Source organism: Fukomys damarensis, unplaced genomic scaffold (assembly GCF_012274545.1).
Source record: "Fukomys damarensis isolate Sample0158 unplaced genomic scaffold, DMR_v1.0_HiC HiC_scaffold_14, whole genome shotgun sequence".
NCBI classification, from domain to species: Eukaryota; Metazoa; Chordata; class Mammalia; order Rodentia; family Bathyergidae; genus Fukomys; species Fukomys damarensis.
In genome coordinates this window covers 6041387-6057632 of record NW_022900926.1, presented here as the reverse complement: position 1 = coordinate 6057632, position 16246 = coordinate 6041387, and the positions used below count along the sequence as shown (strand labels likewise).

Genomic DNA, 16246 nt, shown 5'->3' with positions numbered 1-16246 from the left:
GTGTGTGTGTGTGTGTGTGTGTGTGTGTGTGTGTGTGTTTGAGAATCTCTCTTCTCATCAATAGTAGAATGGTATAATGAGAAAAAGCAGAGGCCCTGACGTTAGAAGGACCAGAGAATTGCACCAAGTATTTTAGAGAGGGAGAGTAAAAGTAGAGAAAACTTTTTTGTTTTTGTTTTCTGAATTGCCCATATTTGTTTCTCAGTGGATACAGACAATACCAGAAGAGCTGTATAATTAAACAATAACCACAGTAACAGTTTCTACTTTGAGAAATTATTGTTCAAGACTAGGAATTTAATGTCTAAATTATTTTGTAATGGATGCACCCTTACTGACATTGCAAATGAAGAACTAGTTTCCCATGAAACCGAGCTGGGGGAGGGCTTCATTGCTCTGAGGTTCTTGCTTGGTGGGATGGTTTGTCCCATGGTACTGGGAATTGTGAGGGGCAGATCAGCAATATCTCCTTCACTCTAATAGAGATCCTAGATTTTAGTGTTGTTGTTTTGAGACATTTCATCAGCTTGTTTCCAGGGCTTTGGAATGGATGGCATGAAAAGCCAGCTCATATTTATGATCCAAAGCATTTAGATTGGCTTAAGGGATGGGAAATCCAAAGAAAACAAGATGACTTTTTAAGCCCAGAAGATAGATCTAGAACTAAAAATGGAGAAGCTTGAGTCTGGAGTAACGTAGACCATCTGGAAACACAGGAAAGGCCAGGGATATAATGTGTGTGGTGCATGTGTCCTGTGAGGCCAACTCAAATTGTCTGGGGTCTGTTTTTATAGCTATGATGAGAAAATGGGGAGATCTTGAGCATTTTTTCTTAGTTCTTTGTAGAAAATTTGCTTTTTCAAAGTCTTACTATCTCCAGTATAATAGTCTAAGTGTTTTCTGGTGGGAACAGTAAGAGATGCAGGAGCCATCTGGGTTGTGTTTCGCAGTGAGAGTTACCAGCCAGGGCCCTGGGGTCCCCCAGTGTGCATTTGGAGCTTAGCCCAGTTACTCTCATCTGACACCTGTGCAGGACACCGTTAAGTATGTACATTTTTGCTTCTGAAGGTCATTTCATCATCAGGACAGCCTCACACCACTCCAATGAGGCTTTTCAGAGTGAAGACAGATGATTGATTTCTTTACTGTAACTTGGAATATTGTCTTTAAATATTGACTCTTTCCAATGCTTAACAAGAAATGCAAAAAACAAAGGAATTACTGAAGGCCTGGGTTAGAATTAGGAGAATGGGAGAGGAAAGCTGTGAATGCCCGCAGGATAAATGATCAAGGAAGTAGAAAACAGAACACAGGAAGTGCTCCACCGTGGACACATGTGGGAGAAGGAAGTGTCCGGGCTGCTTCTCAGATGAGGGCCGGGCAGTGTTGCTGCTTTCCATAGAATCTGAAGGAGTGTCAGAGGATGCTGGTTGTTGACCTCCTTTTGGAAATGCAGAGCTTATGTTGTAAGTGGCACATCTGGGAGGGAAGTCCCGGAAAAGGGGAAAATAACCATAATCAGGTACAAGGGAAATGGGGGCCTGTCTGGGGTTAGAGTCGGAATTCTGTTACCTCATACAGCTTTATGTTGCTTCTGTGCACCTTATCGTCCCCAGCACAGTGCAGGCCTGCGAGTCTACTTGCTGACTGGCTCTACACCGTAACATAAGCTGTGTGAGACTGATTTGGACTGTGCACCCCGAGGCTCCAGAAGCCAGGACAATACCTGGCTTATGGAGGACACTCAACTCACACTTACTGGATGGACTCTGTATGTGCCCTTAGGCTAAGAGGGAAAAAGCATGGGAGATGTTCACAAAATTTCTAAGTGAAATTCGACTGAGTCTTTTTATCTCTTCTTCCATATGACTTAGTGATCATAAAAAGCAAGCCTTTTACAGAAGATTTAGAGTGTTACCTGTTGCCTAGGTCTGGGGAGATAGACCAAAAAAATTCTGGACCCCAATGGGAAGAAATTACCACCGCATGCTCTCTGGCTGCAAAGAGAGAAGGGACGAGGGCAGGACAGCTTCTGGGGACTGGAGAGGAGGGCTGTTCACTGAGGAATGCTACCAAGTGTGACAGGTACTGGTGACCAGAAGCTCACAGGGCCCCACAGGGGCTCACGACTGGGTGGAAGGGTGACAACAAAATCTGTATTTGTTTAATCTTTGACTCATCAAGGGGTTTGTCTTTGGACCTTTGGATCTCTGGAGACAACTCAGAGGTTTTCTCCTGTCTTGCTGCCTTCTAAAAAAACTTTATGAGCATACATTGGGATGCATAGTAAATATTTGGGGAAATGGTCCATATACATAGCTTTATTGAGTAGAATTGATACACAAAACCCACACACATTTAAAGTTTATAACTTGATGGGTTTAGACATTTGCATGGTATGAAGGCATACAATCCCAATACCACACATGCACATCATCCCCAGAACAAAAGGAAGCTATACTACTTCTTTATAAGCATTGCAATGTTTTCTTTGGCCTTAGTTTTCCTCTCTGGGATATGGGTATATTTCTATCTACTGACTTATGAACCACAAGGGGTTTCAATTATTTTAAATTAGTAAACTGCCATATCAATTTAATAACTATAATTTAATAGCATTAATCATACTGGAATTTAGAAATTATCCAGTAAAAGAAAAACGCTTCCCAAATGCATATTCTTTGCTGAAGTGCATTCCCTGTTGTGAGCCTTTCTTTTATTTGAATCTTTATGTCATGAACGCTGAGTTCAGCAAACCCAAAACTGTAGTTTCACATCATGTTGCCTGTGAGGTATTGTAATAAAATAGTTCCTTGGTTATTAATGACAAAGCTACTGGTCAACATACTCTCTTTTGGAGAGCAAACTGGAAAAAATCCACTCAGGGAAATTTTAAAATGCAGCTTGCAAGAAAGCTAAACGTAAGTATTTGGAAGAACTCATTGAAAGGCACTGAGGATGTTGTGGGGGCCTAGGAAACCTGAGTGTCTGTCCATTATCGCTGCAGGTGTGAATTTCAAGAGTCCTCACCTGCAGTTGCACAAAAGGAATTTCGAACATAGCTAACTGCAGACCCAGTGGAAAATGCCCACCTTCCTCCCACCCAGATTTCCTTGGTGGCAGCAGTTCAAGCTGACAGTGTGAACTCGCGCTTGCAGCCTGGGATAAAATCATCAAGTAGACTCAGTTTTTCTTTTCTTTCTTTCTTTTCTTGATTAGGAAAATGCAGTCCTTTACTGGGCTTTATCTTGTTGCCTGAAAGGTCACTAAAGTGCTACACTGCTAAGGGTTTCCAGCAGGCAAAGCACCACCCTCTGAGTGTACTGAGACTTATTAACTAAATCACTGCAGGTGTTTCCCTTCCAATCCCGATCGTCAGAAATCATTCCTTGAGGTGTTGGAATCCTATTTTCCAGGTGTCCTTCTTAGCTGTATCAGAAGCAGATCTCCAATATTGTAGACTTGGTCACACATTCACACATGCTAAAAATGAATTTGAGAAGCACTAACTACAGTGGGAGTATAACGTTTGAATCATTTATTTGGTGAGAAGGTGTTTGAGTAATCACTCTAAGTTTTTGATTCTAAGGACATAATAAAGAAATATAATTTCTACCCTATAAACGCTTTTGTTGCTTTTGTCTAGTTCTTCCACTTCTCAAGAAGGACAATCTCTTAGTTGAGACTTCAAGAAATACATGACGGTTTTCTGCTGAGACCAGGATCTTTTTTCTTTTGATATCAGGGATCGATCTTGGGTGCTTGCGCTTGCAAGGCAGAAGGTGGAACCATTGAGCTAAGTCCTCAGCACAAGACCAGGATCTTAGTATCAGATAATCTTCTAACAATGTAGTGTGGCCCCTTGGTACATCCCAGGGAAGCCATAGGTAGCATACAGATTGGGGGCTCTGCTTGTGCATTTTACTTCTTGCCAGCTTTGTGTTTCTAAGTAGGTCACGATTTCTCTAAGTTTTAATTTCTTCCTGTGTAGAGTGAGAATAATAAAGCAATCTCAACTTCACAGGGTTGAGAGAACCAGTTGTCATATCTAGCTAAATCTTAAAAGCATCTAGGGAGAGATTGAGGTCTCGTGTTCACTGGAAAATGATTTATACAAGAGAAGTGATTGGATTTACATGTTTAAATGCATATTTAGGCTCATTACTCATAGGATTTGAATTTTTCAGGGCAGGAGAATAGTTGAATATAAGGCTCAGAGAAGAACTGTGCTAGAATTTATTAGAATTTTACACAGAATGAGTCATCAGAGGAAGCTGAAAAGAACAATGGCAGTGTGTGGAGGTCTTAGATGGCCACTTAGTTGACTGGAAAGTCATATGAACAGCCAGTATGACATGTTAAAGAGTAGAAGATATTTTTATATATGTGTTAATCACAGAGCTGAGTTTCTATACTTCAAATAGTTCTGAAAATCACCTTGTAGATCATCAGAAAGGACCAAGGGAAGCTGTGACCAGCATGGTTTGTGGGCTGTGAAGCTTTGGTAGGTTAAGCAGAAAAAAGAAGTTGTTCAGTGCAGTGATTAAAAATGAAGACTGAGATCCCAGGTAGAAAGTCAAAGCTCAGTGGATGGGTTTACTCTACCTATTCCTGTCAGATTTGGATGGGGTTCTCAGGAGACAAAGGAATTGGTAATATAGATAAAGGCTGAGGTTCGGGGGGAAGGTGGACCAAAGGATCTCATGTTTGATAGGACTGACTTCCTCAGGTTTGAGGACTTGGTTCCTGGGGAGGTTTGGAAGTGACTTATTGCAAGTGACACTTTCTCACTGTTAAGCAAGAGCCAGCATCCAGCCAGCTGTGCTGAGCACACATAAGCAGCTGTGTTTAGTGACTTCCTCTGGCAATGCGAAACCACCCAGGATTAGGTTGAATCCAGCCCTCATCAAGCATGAATGTTGAAAATCCAAGGAGGAAGGAAGTACAAACAAGGAAGATCACTGTCATGGTTACTTTCCTTTTCACTGGAACAAAATGCCCAACAATTGCTATTTAAAGGAGGACAGGTTTAATTTGGCTCACTTTTTAAGTCTATGTTGGCAGTTTCCAAGGCAAGAAGGCATGGAGGACAGAAATTGCTCACATCATGGTGGTCAGGAAACAGGGAGTGAAGGGAGAGCCAGGGAGGGATATTTATTTCCAGGTCAAGCCTCCAGTGACCCAAGTCCTCTGCTTGCCTCCATTCCCTAATGCCACATTTATCTCTAGAGCCCTATGATTCAGTCACCTTTGCAAAGACTTACCTCTTTTATATAGCTTGGGGGAAATCCAGCTGCAAACCATTAACAGTCATCAATACCTTTCCCAATCCTGAGGGCAGATTTTGAGTACGAAGATACAAATCATGAGAGAAACCTGGGGTCTAGGGCATGGCAGCACCCTAAAAAGGGTAAAGAAAACCATCCAGGAAGGAAGCAAATAAACAGCGAGGAAGAAAAGACAGGAGCCCACAGGCAGCAGAGAATTACTTGGTTAAAGGAATATTGGATATTGGATGCAGACTCTTCCACCGTGATGGAGGCAACCCAAGTGTGGCCTCCATGACGCAGAGGATGAACCAGTGGAGAAACAGTGGTGGGAAGGGAAGTAAGAGCTGTGCAGGAGAAGGCACCGCAGAACTAGAGTCAGAAAGTGATGCATCCGGATACTTTTGCTGCTTCCCATAAATGTGGAGCAACGCATGGAGCAAGATGAGATAACTAAGCCAACACCACCTGCAGCGTGCCCTGCTCCCTTTATGCCATGTTACCTGGATGGATTGGACTCACCAGCTTCTGTTTTGTTCTTCCTGTTAGATTTGCTTTCAATTATCTGTGACATGCCTTTCAGACACAATTGGAGGGAGTGCTTATTACGAGGCATAGGTGAGTTGGTTAGACATGGTTTGGCCTGCCCTCTCAGCTGACATCCCAGATATATTTAGAGTGCACAGTCCATTGAAGTGCAGCATCTTTAGTTAGGATTCTGGGCACATTAACATATGCGTATTTAGGGAAATAAAAAATAAACATGCATGTTATAATCACTCATTAGCAAAATATTCCTTGCCTTGTTATTTTTGCTAACATAATCTGTGTACCACTCTGCAACCTACAGAAAAAGTCACAAAACTCAGAGGCCTAAATTAATCATCTTATCGTAACAACAGTAGCAGCTTCAGGAAAGAAATTTCTAGTGATTACTCTAATATTTTTACTGGAATTTGGGCAGACTGAAATGGGATTTGCTACTTTGGGATCATTAGCATTTAAAGTTATTCCTGTGTGGATCACGGTTGTGCCTTTGGTCAACTGGAACTGAAGGTAGCCAAGTCGTTTCCCTCTGATCATACTTAGTTTTATCTAGGTGTCCCTGTGGTCAGTCCTTTGCATCTCAGCCTGCGTGTCGTTTCCTTCGTTTCAGGGGAGAATGCCCTTGTCTTTTGAGCTGTGGGAGGTTCTGTTGGTGGTTACTCCTGCAACAGCCTGCTTCCTTGTCTGAATTCTCATCCTCCCTTATTGTAACTCTTTTTTCTCCTGCAAAATGTCCACTGGATGGAAGGCACCATGGAGACAGACAGTGTCTGTCTGTTCCCTGGTGACTACTGCATATGGCTCCTGGATAATAAATAAGTATCTTTTGAAAGATTCTGTCTGGAAGTCTAGGTGAAGTGCAGAGGAAGCTGGACTTAGGATCAGGAGACTTCATTTCTCCTACCTCTGCCCGTCGTGATTATTGCGGACTTCCAGCAAGACAACTTTAGTTTCACTTTCTTCAAGTGTAGAATTAAGACGCCAGAGTAGGTGATGGCTTATATTGTTCATAGCCCTGAAGTTCCACACAATTCCACATTTCAGGGCTTGGTGTACACACTATTGTAGCAATAAAATATTTAAAATGAGCAAACCTGTGAAGACAGTGGATGGGAAAAATTTCAGGAGATGAACTGCTGATATGCATTGGGTCTTCTATAACCACTAATTCTCTATTCACTGATACAACCAACCATGGATTGAAAAATAAGGAAAAAAAGATTGAATGTTTTTGCTTGTTTTAGCCCCTGAACAATATAGTACAACTACTGATGTGACATTTACACTGGACTGCATATTCCACGTAATCTAGAGATGATTTAAAATAGGCCAGCATATTTATGGAATTTACACCAAGACCTCTAGCATCTTAGATAAGCACTAGAGTACCCACAGATTTGGCATCCGCAGGAAGCCAGGCCCTCTTGAAGACAGAAGGACATGGGCACGTGGCACTGCAGACAGGACAATTCCCAATGGGAAACAAAGTGATCAAAAGTGGGGCCCTGCTTGGGGCTGGAGCTTAGGAGCCCTCAGAGGCTTGCTTCCTCTCCGGGGCAACAGCGGCTGGTTCTGTGCCTGTGTTCACACCTTTGCAACCCCACTCCTGGGTGTCTTCGAGTCTCAACTTAATAGTGACCCAGGCCACAGTTCACATCAGCTTTCTTTGGGAGTCAGGATGGATCCTACATGAACTAAACTCTTTTGCTGGAAACATTTGCGGTTAACCTTCCAAACAAACAAACAAACAAACAAATGCAAATTTTACAGTGCTCAGCCCAGATGCCCCTCTGGCTCTGAGACCTGGCCAAAACCTATTAGGCAAGAAAATGAGTTGCAATTTCTACTGTGGACCTAACCTAATTTTCAAGTGATAATGAGCTTGGATTCCCAGAAGTGCTGTGTGCCTCTTGATAGTAACATCCTAATTTCCTTTCCTGGTAGATATTTTAAATAAGATTTTTACACCAAAGGAAATTAACCTTTAAATTAGTCGTAATTATAAAATGCCATCACTGATTTTTGTCTTCAGCCTAATTACTTTCTATTATTTAAGCAAACCGCCTGTCCTGTGAGCTTTAAGTTTGTTTCTCTTCCACTCCCTGCCACACAATGCCAGCCAATCAGAGCCACCCTGAGTGTCTTCTGTGGGGGCAGCCTCATGTAATGGTCCCTTGGACTGAGGACCTGGCCCAACCACCTGCAGGGACAAGGCCTCTTTTGGCGCCTTCTCAGTGCTGCCGTCTGCACACCTGGTGGCTGGTGTGGAGTGTCTGTGCTGACTCAGGCCTGCTGCTGAGAAGGCCCAGGCCTCTGTTTCTCTTCCTTGCACCTCCACAGGCACAGCCCCACTGCAGCGTACTAAAGTGGGCAGCATCTAACGTTATCTACCAAAGACTAAGGCTGAACGGAACGTCTCAGCTTGTCTCTGCTCTGCAGAGATCTCAGAGGGAGCTCAATTTCCTGTGTCAGGTCTTTGTCTTGCTGTCCTTGGTTTTTTGGAGATGGGACTAAGGGATGACTTTATTCTTTGAGCACATGTATCAACACTGGGGTATTCAGTCATATCCTCTCTGTTTGTGCCTTGGCTGCTTTCTCTTGTGTGTCGTTATCTACGGGAGGAGGGCGGGGGGAGGGAGAGGAGAGGACCTATTACAGGTGGCCTAGGTATCTGCAAAACTGGGAGAATCCAAATGATCAAAATGGAAAATTTTTTCTTTGTATTCGCATACTCTCTGGGTTTTCTTTTCTTTGAGTGAGACTGACGAATATCCTTCCTTTCCTGGATATTTTCAGTTCACCGTTCACCATCCCAGAAATATTTTCTGCAACAAAATATCTCTTTTATACAGCTTAGCTACAATTCCTCCTATGTCCACCTGAATCTTTTCTCCTCTACATGGTAGAAAATGGTAAGTATTCTGAATTAACAGAGAATGAATGTTTCTTTAGCCCTGTATTTTGATTTGGACAAATTAGATTGATTTAAAGGTGAACATACTGTGCACGTGTCTGTGTCTATGTGTGTGTTTGTACGAGTGAGAAGCAGCATAGTGTAACAGAGGAGATACTGTGAGAAAAAGGAGAAAAGAAGTGATCGGTGAAGAATTAGATTGAATTTTAAACTTGAATATCCAAATTTAGGCTCGGAGCACACGTGCTCTTTCTCAAATTGCCACAAGAGGGAGCAGTTTATCAGCAGGAGGAGGAGAGACATGTGCTGGCTGAGACAGTAAAAGACCTGCATCCAGGTTGGAGAACTGAACTATGCATTTGCAGACCTGTGCTCAGCTGTGGAGCACTTATCAGCCTTTTATCTTTATGCAGGATAGCACATCTCTCCTTTTCTTCCATTTTTTTAGAAAATGGCAACACTGCTGTGCTGCAATTGGTTTTCCATTTACTTAGAATAAACCAAGGTCTAAGGAAATGTCAGGGTCCATAAGCACTCAGGGACCTTGGGCAGGTGGGTCATCCTTCATGGGTCTATAAAGTGCGGATTCACAGCAGAGCAGTAGGCGGTCATGCTCCCTCATTTTAGAGCTTGAGGAACTTAGGGTTAAGAGAAATCTCAAACAGAAGAGAAGGGGGTACAATAAACCGCAGAGCTTCTGTACTTGGGGCGGGAGGGAAGGAGGAGGAGGAAAGGGCCATCTCCTCTCCCCGACCCCACCGGCTTCTGCAGAGCACGGACGATCCTGACTGGGGAGAGGCTGTCAGAGTCTGGGCTTTGGGCTTCAGTCGTACGTGAGCCTGCTCAGGCAGGAGGAAAGGAACGGCAAGTCTGGGCTTAACAGGAGGCTGGCACATATGAACAAGGCATTTCAACTTCAAATTGCTAAATCAATTGCTATGAAGAGGAAAAAAATCATCAATAGTAGCAATGCAGAACTCTTGTTTGCCTGAGTATAGTACTAAAATTAATATAAATATTTATATTAACATAAAATCAACCTAAATGCGTTGTTCTCATAACTCTGTCCACTTAGCGCCTTCTTCTGACTGCTCGCTGCCTCCTCTTAGTTTATGTTCGAAGAGGGATATACAAAAAACCAGAGATAAAGTTCAGGTTACCAAACAGAACGCTTAGAATGAGCCTAAGAGTAGGAAGAACGGTAAGTGATAGCAAGGAAGGAAGGAAGGGACGGAGGGAGGAAGGGAGGAAAATCAGGAGGTGTACAATACACCAAAAGGTTATGAAGCAAGCTTGGGAGTGATGGAGTTGTTTTGATTCATATTCACTCTCTCCCCTCCCTCTTCTTTTGAAATTTATATTTTTACACTTTCTACAGTAAACCCACACAGGGAGGCATGCACCTCATTGTCCCTGCGTACCCCTCTCCGTAGGGGACAGACTGTGACTGTGTTCAGAGAACTGCAGAAAGGCCCATGAGCCTGACTGACTGGAGAGAGGATCGAAACAACAGAACGGAGTTCAATAAACGAGTGTGTTGGCCAGTGTGGTTCAGAGGAGAAATCAAGCAGAATAAGAGGAAATTACAACCCTCAGAGAAGTGAGTAATCTTCTGTGGATTTCTTTTTAAATGAGAAAATGAAGGAGTCTATAAATCAATTGTGACTTCTATCCAGAGACCACCTGACTTTTCGGGAATTCGGGACCAGTTTCCTTCCGTTCACACTTGGTGGGGGTGGTCTTGTGGCAACTCCAGGCTTAAACATCTAGAGCTCCTTTTCCAATGCTGTGTCCAAAGCGAGTTCCTGAGGGAACTATTTTAAGAATGATGTTCCACGACCTTCCCCAGATGGTTTCAGTATTTGATAATATTTGTCAGTGTCAACGGGAGGCTCCAATAAGCACGCTGTCGTGGAAATGGAATTTGTGGACGCCCGAGTCCCTCTTAGAAGAATGAGTAGGACCTGCAGGGGACCTCCCTCCCCTCGGCGTCCTTTACCGCTAGGCGACCTGTGGTACCCAGCGCTGTGCAAATGCTGTGTGAGCGTTTCCGGGGTTAGTGACAGGAACAGACGGCCCATACAGATCCCATACCGATGCATTTCCTCCCCAAAGAACTCCCTGCTGCTGTAGGCTGGACCCGAATGTGCAGACCCAATGAACGCGCAGGGCTGGCTCTTCTTAGAGAAATGGATCTGTCTTCAAAAGCACGGCCCGCCTGTCAGCCTCGCTGTGAGGGAGACGTTTCCTAAGAAAGCACTGTGAAAGCCAAGACCTTCTTTTTCCATCACGGACTAGCACGACTTTTATGACTGCGTGGTTATTTCTTTTCATGGCTCACAACGCAAAGGAAGCAGGGAGATACACCCGTGGCCCTGTCGCTGCGGCGGCATCCACTGCACACGGACTCCCGGAAACTTTCTTTTAAGAACACTGAGAAAGAACAAGAAGAGGGGACAGCACAGGCGGGCTGGAAGGAAACCTCAGATGGCCCTCGACAGGGCTCAGTGAAGAGCTCCCACAAGGACCCTCAGAGGCTCCGGGAGCCTCAGCCCCAGCCCCAGGCTGGGGCTGCCTTTCTGCGACCAAACACACAGAGGCTGGTTGCCTGCTCCAGTGGGGATCAAGGGCGAAGCGCCCCCGGAGCAGGCCCGGCCTCGGGTGGATGGCAGAGGAGCCCGTAGGGGGTGCCGGCCATAGTGGGTGTGCACAGTGAGTGTGCACGGTTAGTGTGCGCAGGGCGGGCGGCTTCAGAGCTGAGCCTCACCTGCAGGCAGCGGTCAGTCGGTCAGGAGGCCGAGGCTGGTGCCGCTCTGTGTCCACAACGTCCTCCGAAGTGCAGGACCCACGCGGAGGGGGTGCGTACGCGCGCTCGTGTGTGTGTGTGTGTGTGTGTGTGTGGCGTGCTGCGCCTCCCCCCAGTACACAAGGAGCTGCCACAGTCCTGTGAAGAGGTCTTGAAGGCTGAAGGGGTGACCGGGACGGTGCTCCGAGGCCGGCCGGGGAAAGGGTCTCGGGAGACAACAAAACTGCCCCACCTCCCACTCGGATTCAGCCTCCGGGGCTGTGAGAGGTTTCGTTGCCATCCCCGCTGCTGCTCTGCCTCACAGGGCCGTGCCTACCCCAGCCGTCCTGTGCTAGGGAGCCTCAGGCACAGCAGGTGGCAGCGGTGTCCCAAAAGCTAGCGGGACGCTCGCTGTGCTGAGGCTTAGGACTGAAGGGTCAGAGGCTTCAGGAGGCTATAGATCGCTCAGCTGGGCCGGAACAGGCTCAGGGTCCTCAGGAAAACACCGCTGCCTGGGAGGTGCGGGCAGCACAGGTCCTGGCCGCCGAGAGCCCGGAAAGCGTCCTCGCCAAAGCGTGGCTCTCGGGCTCCAGGCGCCAAGCTGAGCTCCAAGTTTCTGCTCTGATTTGTGGCACTTTGTTGCAGCGGCCCAAGGGCTAACGCAGTGTCTGCATAGATATTAATGAAATCGGGCTCTGGAGAAAGCGAGACAACAAACTGCCCAGCCTTCGTGTGTGTGCAGTCGAGGGCTGACGGATCGCTGCTGCCTCGCCCAGTCTAAGCTGTCTGGCTCGCTGCTCCCGGGGGCTGTGTTTTCTCCAAGGCATCTCAGCTTCAGGCCAGCTTCCAGGAGGCCGCTCCACCAGTGCTCAGGCACTTCGGCCCTGGCCTCTCCAGTCCATTCTCAGCACAGATTGCAGAACAAAGCTATCCTTTGCTCCTCAGGAGGCAATAAAGGGATGGAAACTGAAATAACTTGGGGAGCAGGTAGCCAGCTCCGACCCCTATCAGGATGCCGTGCTGCAAACCTGACTTTCTTTTTTCACGTTCACCATTGTTTTTAAGGATCAACATAATTTCCTTTACAATAAAATTACCAAAAGTTAGAAATCTGAAGTCAGGCGGCTGGGCAGTGTCCGGCACGATCACGCAGGGATCACGCAGTGGGTGGCAAAGCAGCGCGTGCGATCCCGAAGTGAATGCAGACTAACTGGAACCCATGCCCTTAGCACTCCACGCAGCTTTTACCCTCCTAGTCTGAATACGTTTTGTGCGTGAGAGTTGTGTGCTTACTGCATGTTTTCTCTGGTCTCTGCAGTAGGCGCCTCTGCTCAGCCTGTACACACTGCTAATTAGCACGTCACTCTACGTGGCTTAAGGGGCATTTTTATCGCCTATTTGCTCACAGTAGACGTCTGAGAACTGCCAGACTCGCGCTTTCCCCTCTCTTCAGCACCCAGCCACACCCCGCTATTCACATTACTTTAGAATACTTCGCAGCTCCTCTTGATCCCGGCACTGACCCAGGCCGCACCTCCAGCGCTGCGTCTCGCAGTCAGTCGAGTGGAGTCCCGACCAGCCAGCCCTCCTTGCCTCACTTTTCTCCTTCACAGTCTCTCCCTCATACTAATGTCGGTGTAAATTCTCCAAAGTCCACTCCCAATTCTCTCTTTATAAACCAATTGCCAACCAATTTGCATTGTACTGGAATAATTGAAAATTTTTTCCATACCCATTTTCTATTACTTTCATCGTGCTTACTTTTTCCCAATTTTCTCTGTGTGTTCACTTCTGGCACAAGATGTAATTCACTCCCATTAATCTGGCTGTGGTACGCTTACGTGCTTCTTCACCGTCTCCTGAGACCCTCCCATCCACACGTCAGCTGCTTAACATGTAGCTATTTATCTTTCCAGATCCAGCTCACGTTTTCTGTGAAAACCTTCCCGACCCCTTTCCTCTCCTCTTCCAACGTCCAGGCTTTTTGTTCTACGTTTTCATTCGCACTTGCTTTCCCTATAGAAGGCAAGTTCCCAGAGGCAAAAGATTGTGCATTACTCATCTTAGACTCTCCTACGAGCAATGCAGCACTTGATGCATTGAGGTATGTTTTGCAAATGCTTATTCAGGGAATGGAACTTTATTTCTTTTTGCCCTCAAAATAGACTATTTGTGGAATTTACGTTCTATATGAGAATGATCGAATAATCACCACAAGTCAGCACAGTCCTACCTCTTCTTGTCCTTTGGGCCTGGCTCTTCCCTGGAGTCATGTAAGAGAGAAGTGTATTTTCATCTTCATCCCACTCTACTTTCTCAAAGGCCTCTCATTCTGAATACGTTTGGAAACCAAGAAGATTATTCCCATTTTAATTCTGATTTTTTTTCTCTGAGTGAATAGAGCTTATGGGTGGTTATGCATGTTATTACCCAGAGAACAGGTGCATCTTTCTCCCCATCCTAAGGGGAAGAGCGAGGGAAACCTTCCACATACCAGGTGTGGATAAGGAGGGGACTACAGAGTCACTGTGAGGCTTTTGGGAGTGCGCCACTATCTAAACTCTGGATCCAGCAATGGAGCTCAGGGCTGAGACTGGCAGAGTTCGAGTCATTTGTGTCAAACTGAAGGACAGAAAGGCCAGATGGACACCTGATTTGCCACAGGCAAGTCCCTGAAAGTAATTCTTGTGAAAATTTTAGGGGCTACTACACATTGTTTATTATTAATATTTGCAGTCCTGGATGGAATTGGTTAATTATCAATACTTAGTAGGTGGTTTACAAAAAGAAAGAGGTCCCATTGACCACGTTTAAAAATCACTCCCACATCCAATCTCCTCTCTTTATTTGCTGCTAGAATTATTATAAGAGTAGATTTTAAAATACCTTCACTGAAGAGAAAGAAGTACATTTTTCAATATGCTGATCTTTTATGAAAAACACCTCAGGCTGAAGGGCACCAAAGGCTTCATCTCCTGATTGAAAGGTGCACTGAGGGAACAGAGGGCTGGGCAGGAAACAGGAAAGAACCTTTGCACTTGAAAGACGCAGACATAGCTTTGATACTTACAGCTGTCTTCCTCTTCTGTTATACATTTCACAACGTAGCAGGCGTAGACGAACCCTGCCAGCTGAAACAAAACAGAGGTGTTTTAGACACTAGGCACAGGCGCTATGGGGTGACATTTCCGAGACATGTGGTGTAGGACCGGGTTCTGGGCTCCAGAGTGACTCCTCAGAGTGGACCTGGACTGCAGTGTGGATCCTTGATCCCAGTGACATTCATCCGCCTTATAAGTAAACACACCACCCTGCTCTTCTCTCACAGTGCTGATGTCTACGACGCATTCATTTCCACATAATCTAAAACAAATTCTTTTAGGCGAAAAACAAAAAAGTAAAAGAATCATGGCCATTTGTCAATGAATTTAAGATTTGCTTTTGTGCCAGTCAACTTCTACTTTATTTTTCCTTTGTTCAGGGCTTTGGATTCTAAAACTGACTTCCTTCTGACCATCAGAAAAGTGACAAAAGAGAACAATATTCAGGAGGTTCTGTGGCATGTTGCATGAACTCTGAGAGAGAGAGAAACTTTCATTTAGACCCAAAACGGTGAGCAGGGCCTCCTAGGCAAGGATGACAGGTCAAGGGGAAATCACGAGAGGGACACCTGGAAGTCAGCAGTGGTGCCATCGTCTACTGAGTGTGGGGTTGTGCGCATCCCATCGCCCGGTGTGAAACACACCACAAAGGTGACCTCGGGGTCAGGGAAGTCCTTGCTCACAGAATCAGTGCTGCAAACAACTGCAGCCAAGACACTGGGATCCATCCCCTCAGATTCAGGGCTCTTCTTTTCCTTCACATCACTTGTAGAACACTCACCTTCTGAGCTTTGGCAGTAGGGAATAAATGAACATAATTTGTGGATAAGTCCAAAGCTTTCTTTTTAAACAAAAGCACTCCAGTTTGAGTCAATTCTGACTGGCAGGTGTGCAGAACATGGCTGAAGAATATAATGATGGCATTTCCAGCAAGCCTTGATATGGCTGTGTACTGATCCCACACAATTACATTCAGTGTGGGGAGGAGGGCATTTTGAAAGGCTGAAGCTCTTGGTCAGGCACCAAAGATCTGGGTGGAAAGGGGCTGCATGATAAGACCAATGGAGTTTGTCTCTCCATTAGCTGAGAGACAAAGACCCTCTTCAGCATGCGAGTGGAACACTTTTAAGTCAAACTGTATTTAATGAGCTCAGACCTATTTAGAGTCCAGTTAAAAGGTGCGTTTGAATATTTCTAATTTGACTTTGAAAAAAAAAGAGTGTTCTAGAAGATTTGGGCTGTTTCTGAAGAGAAGTAGCGTGGAATAAAAGAGAGTAGTCATCCTGGGAGGAAAGAGGAAGCAGCAGGGACTGCTCCCAGGGAGAATTGAGTCAGAAAGACCTGTTCAGCGTGTCCTTCAATGATTCTTGCAGCAGAGAGCCAATAAGAATGCCACTGAGGATATCTAAGCAGAATTAGTTTCTGTTTTTGACATTGTTTTTGGAAAAGTCACAAAATCAACTTGTTTACCTTTGAATTATGTGTTGCTATTGGTAGTAAAATAGTGATAATAAGAATTACTTCCTTAATGTGAAATCATAAAGATCTTTGTTTTTAGAGACTTATTTTTAGAATATAGGGGACTGGTTAGAAGTTAGTGTCTTTTTTTTTTTTTTTTTTTTTTTTTTTTTTT

At 45.2% G+C, this 16246-nt stretch overlaps 1 protein-coding gene across 1 annotated transcript in view; it reads right to left on the bottom strand.

The window, feature by feature from the left end:
- The window catches only part of Nkain2 (sodium/potassium transporting ATPase interacting 2), a 500786-nt gene that overhangs the window by 6367 nt on the left and 478173 nt on the right, over window positions 1-16246 (bottom strand). The window contains exon 6 of the mRNA XM_010625769.3: window positions 14583-14643. Coding sequence (XP_010624071.1) covers window positions 14583-14643 — 61 coding nt within the window. The remainder of the gene's footprint in view (window positions 1-14582; window positions 14644-16246) is intronic.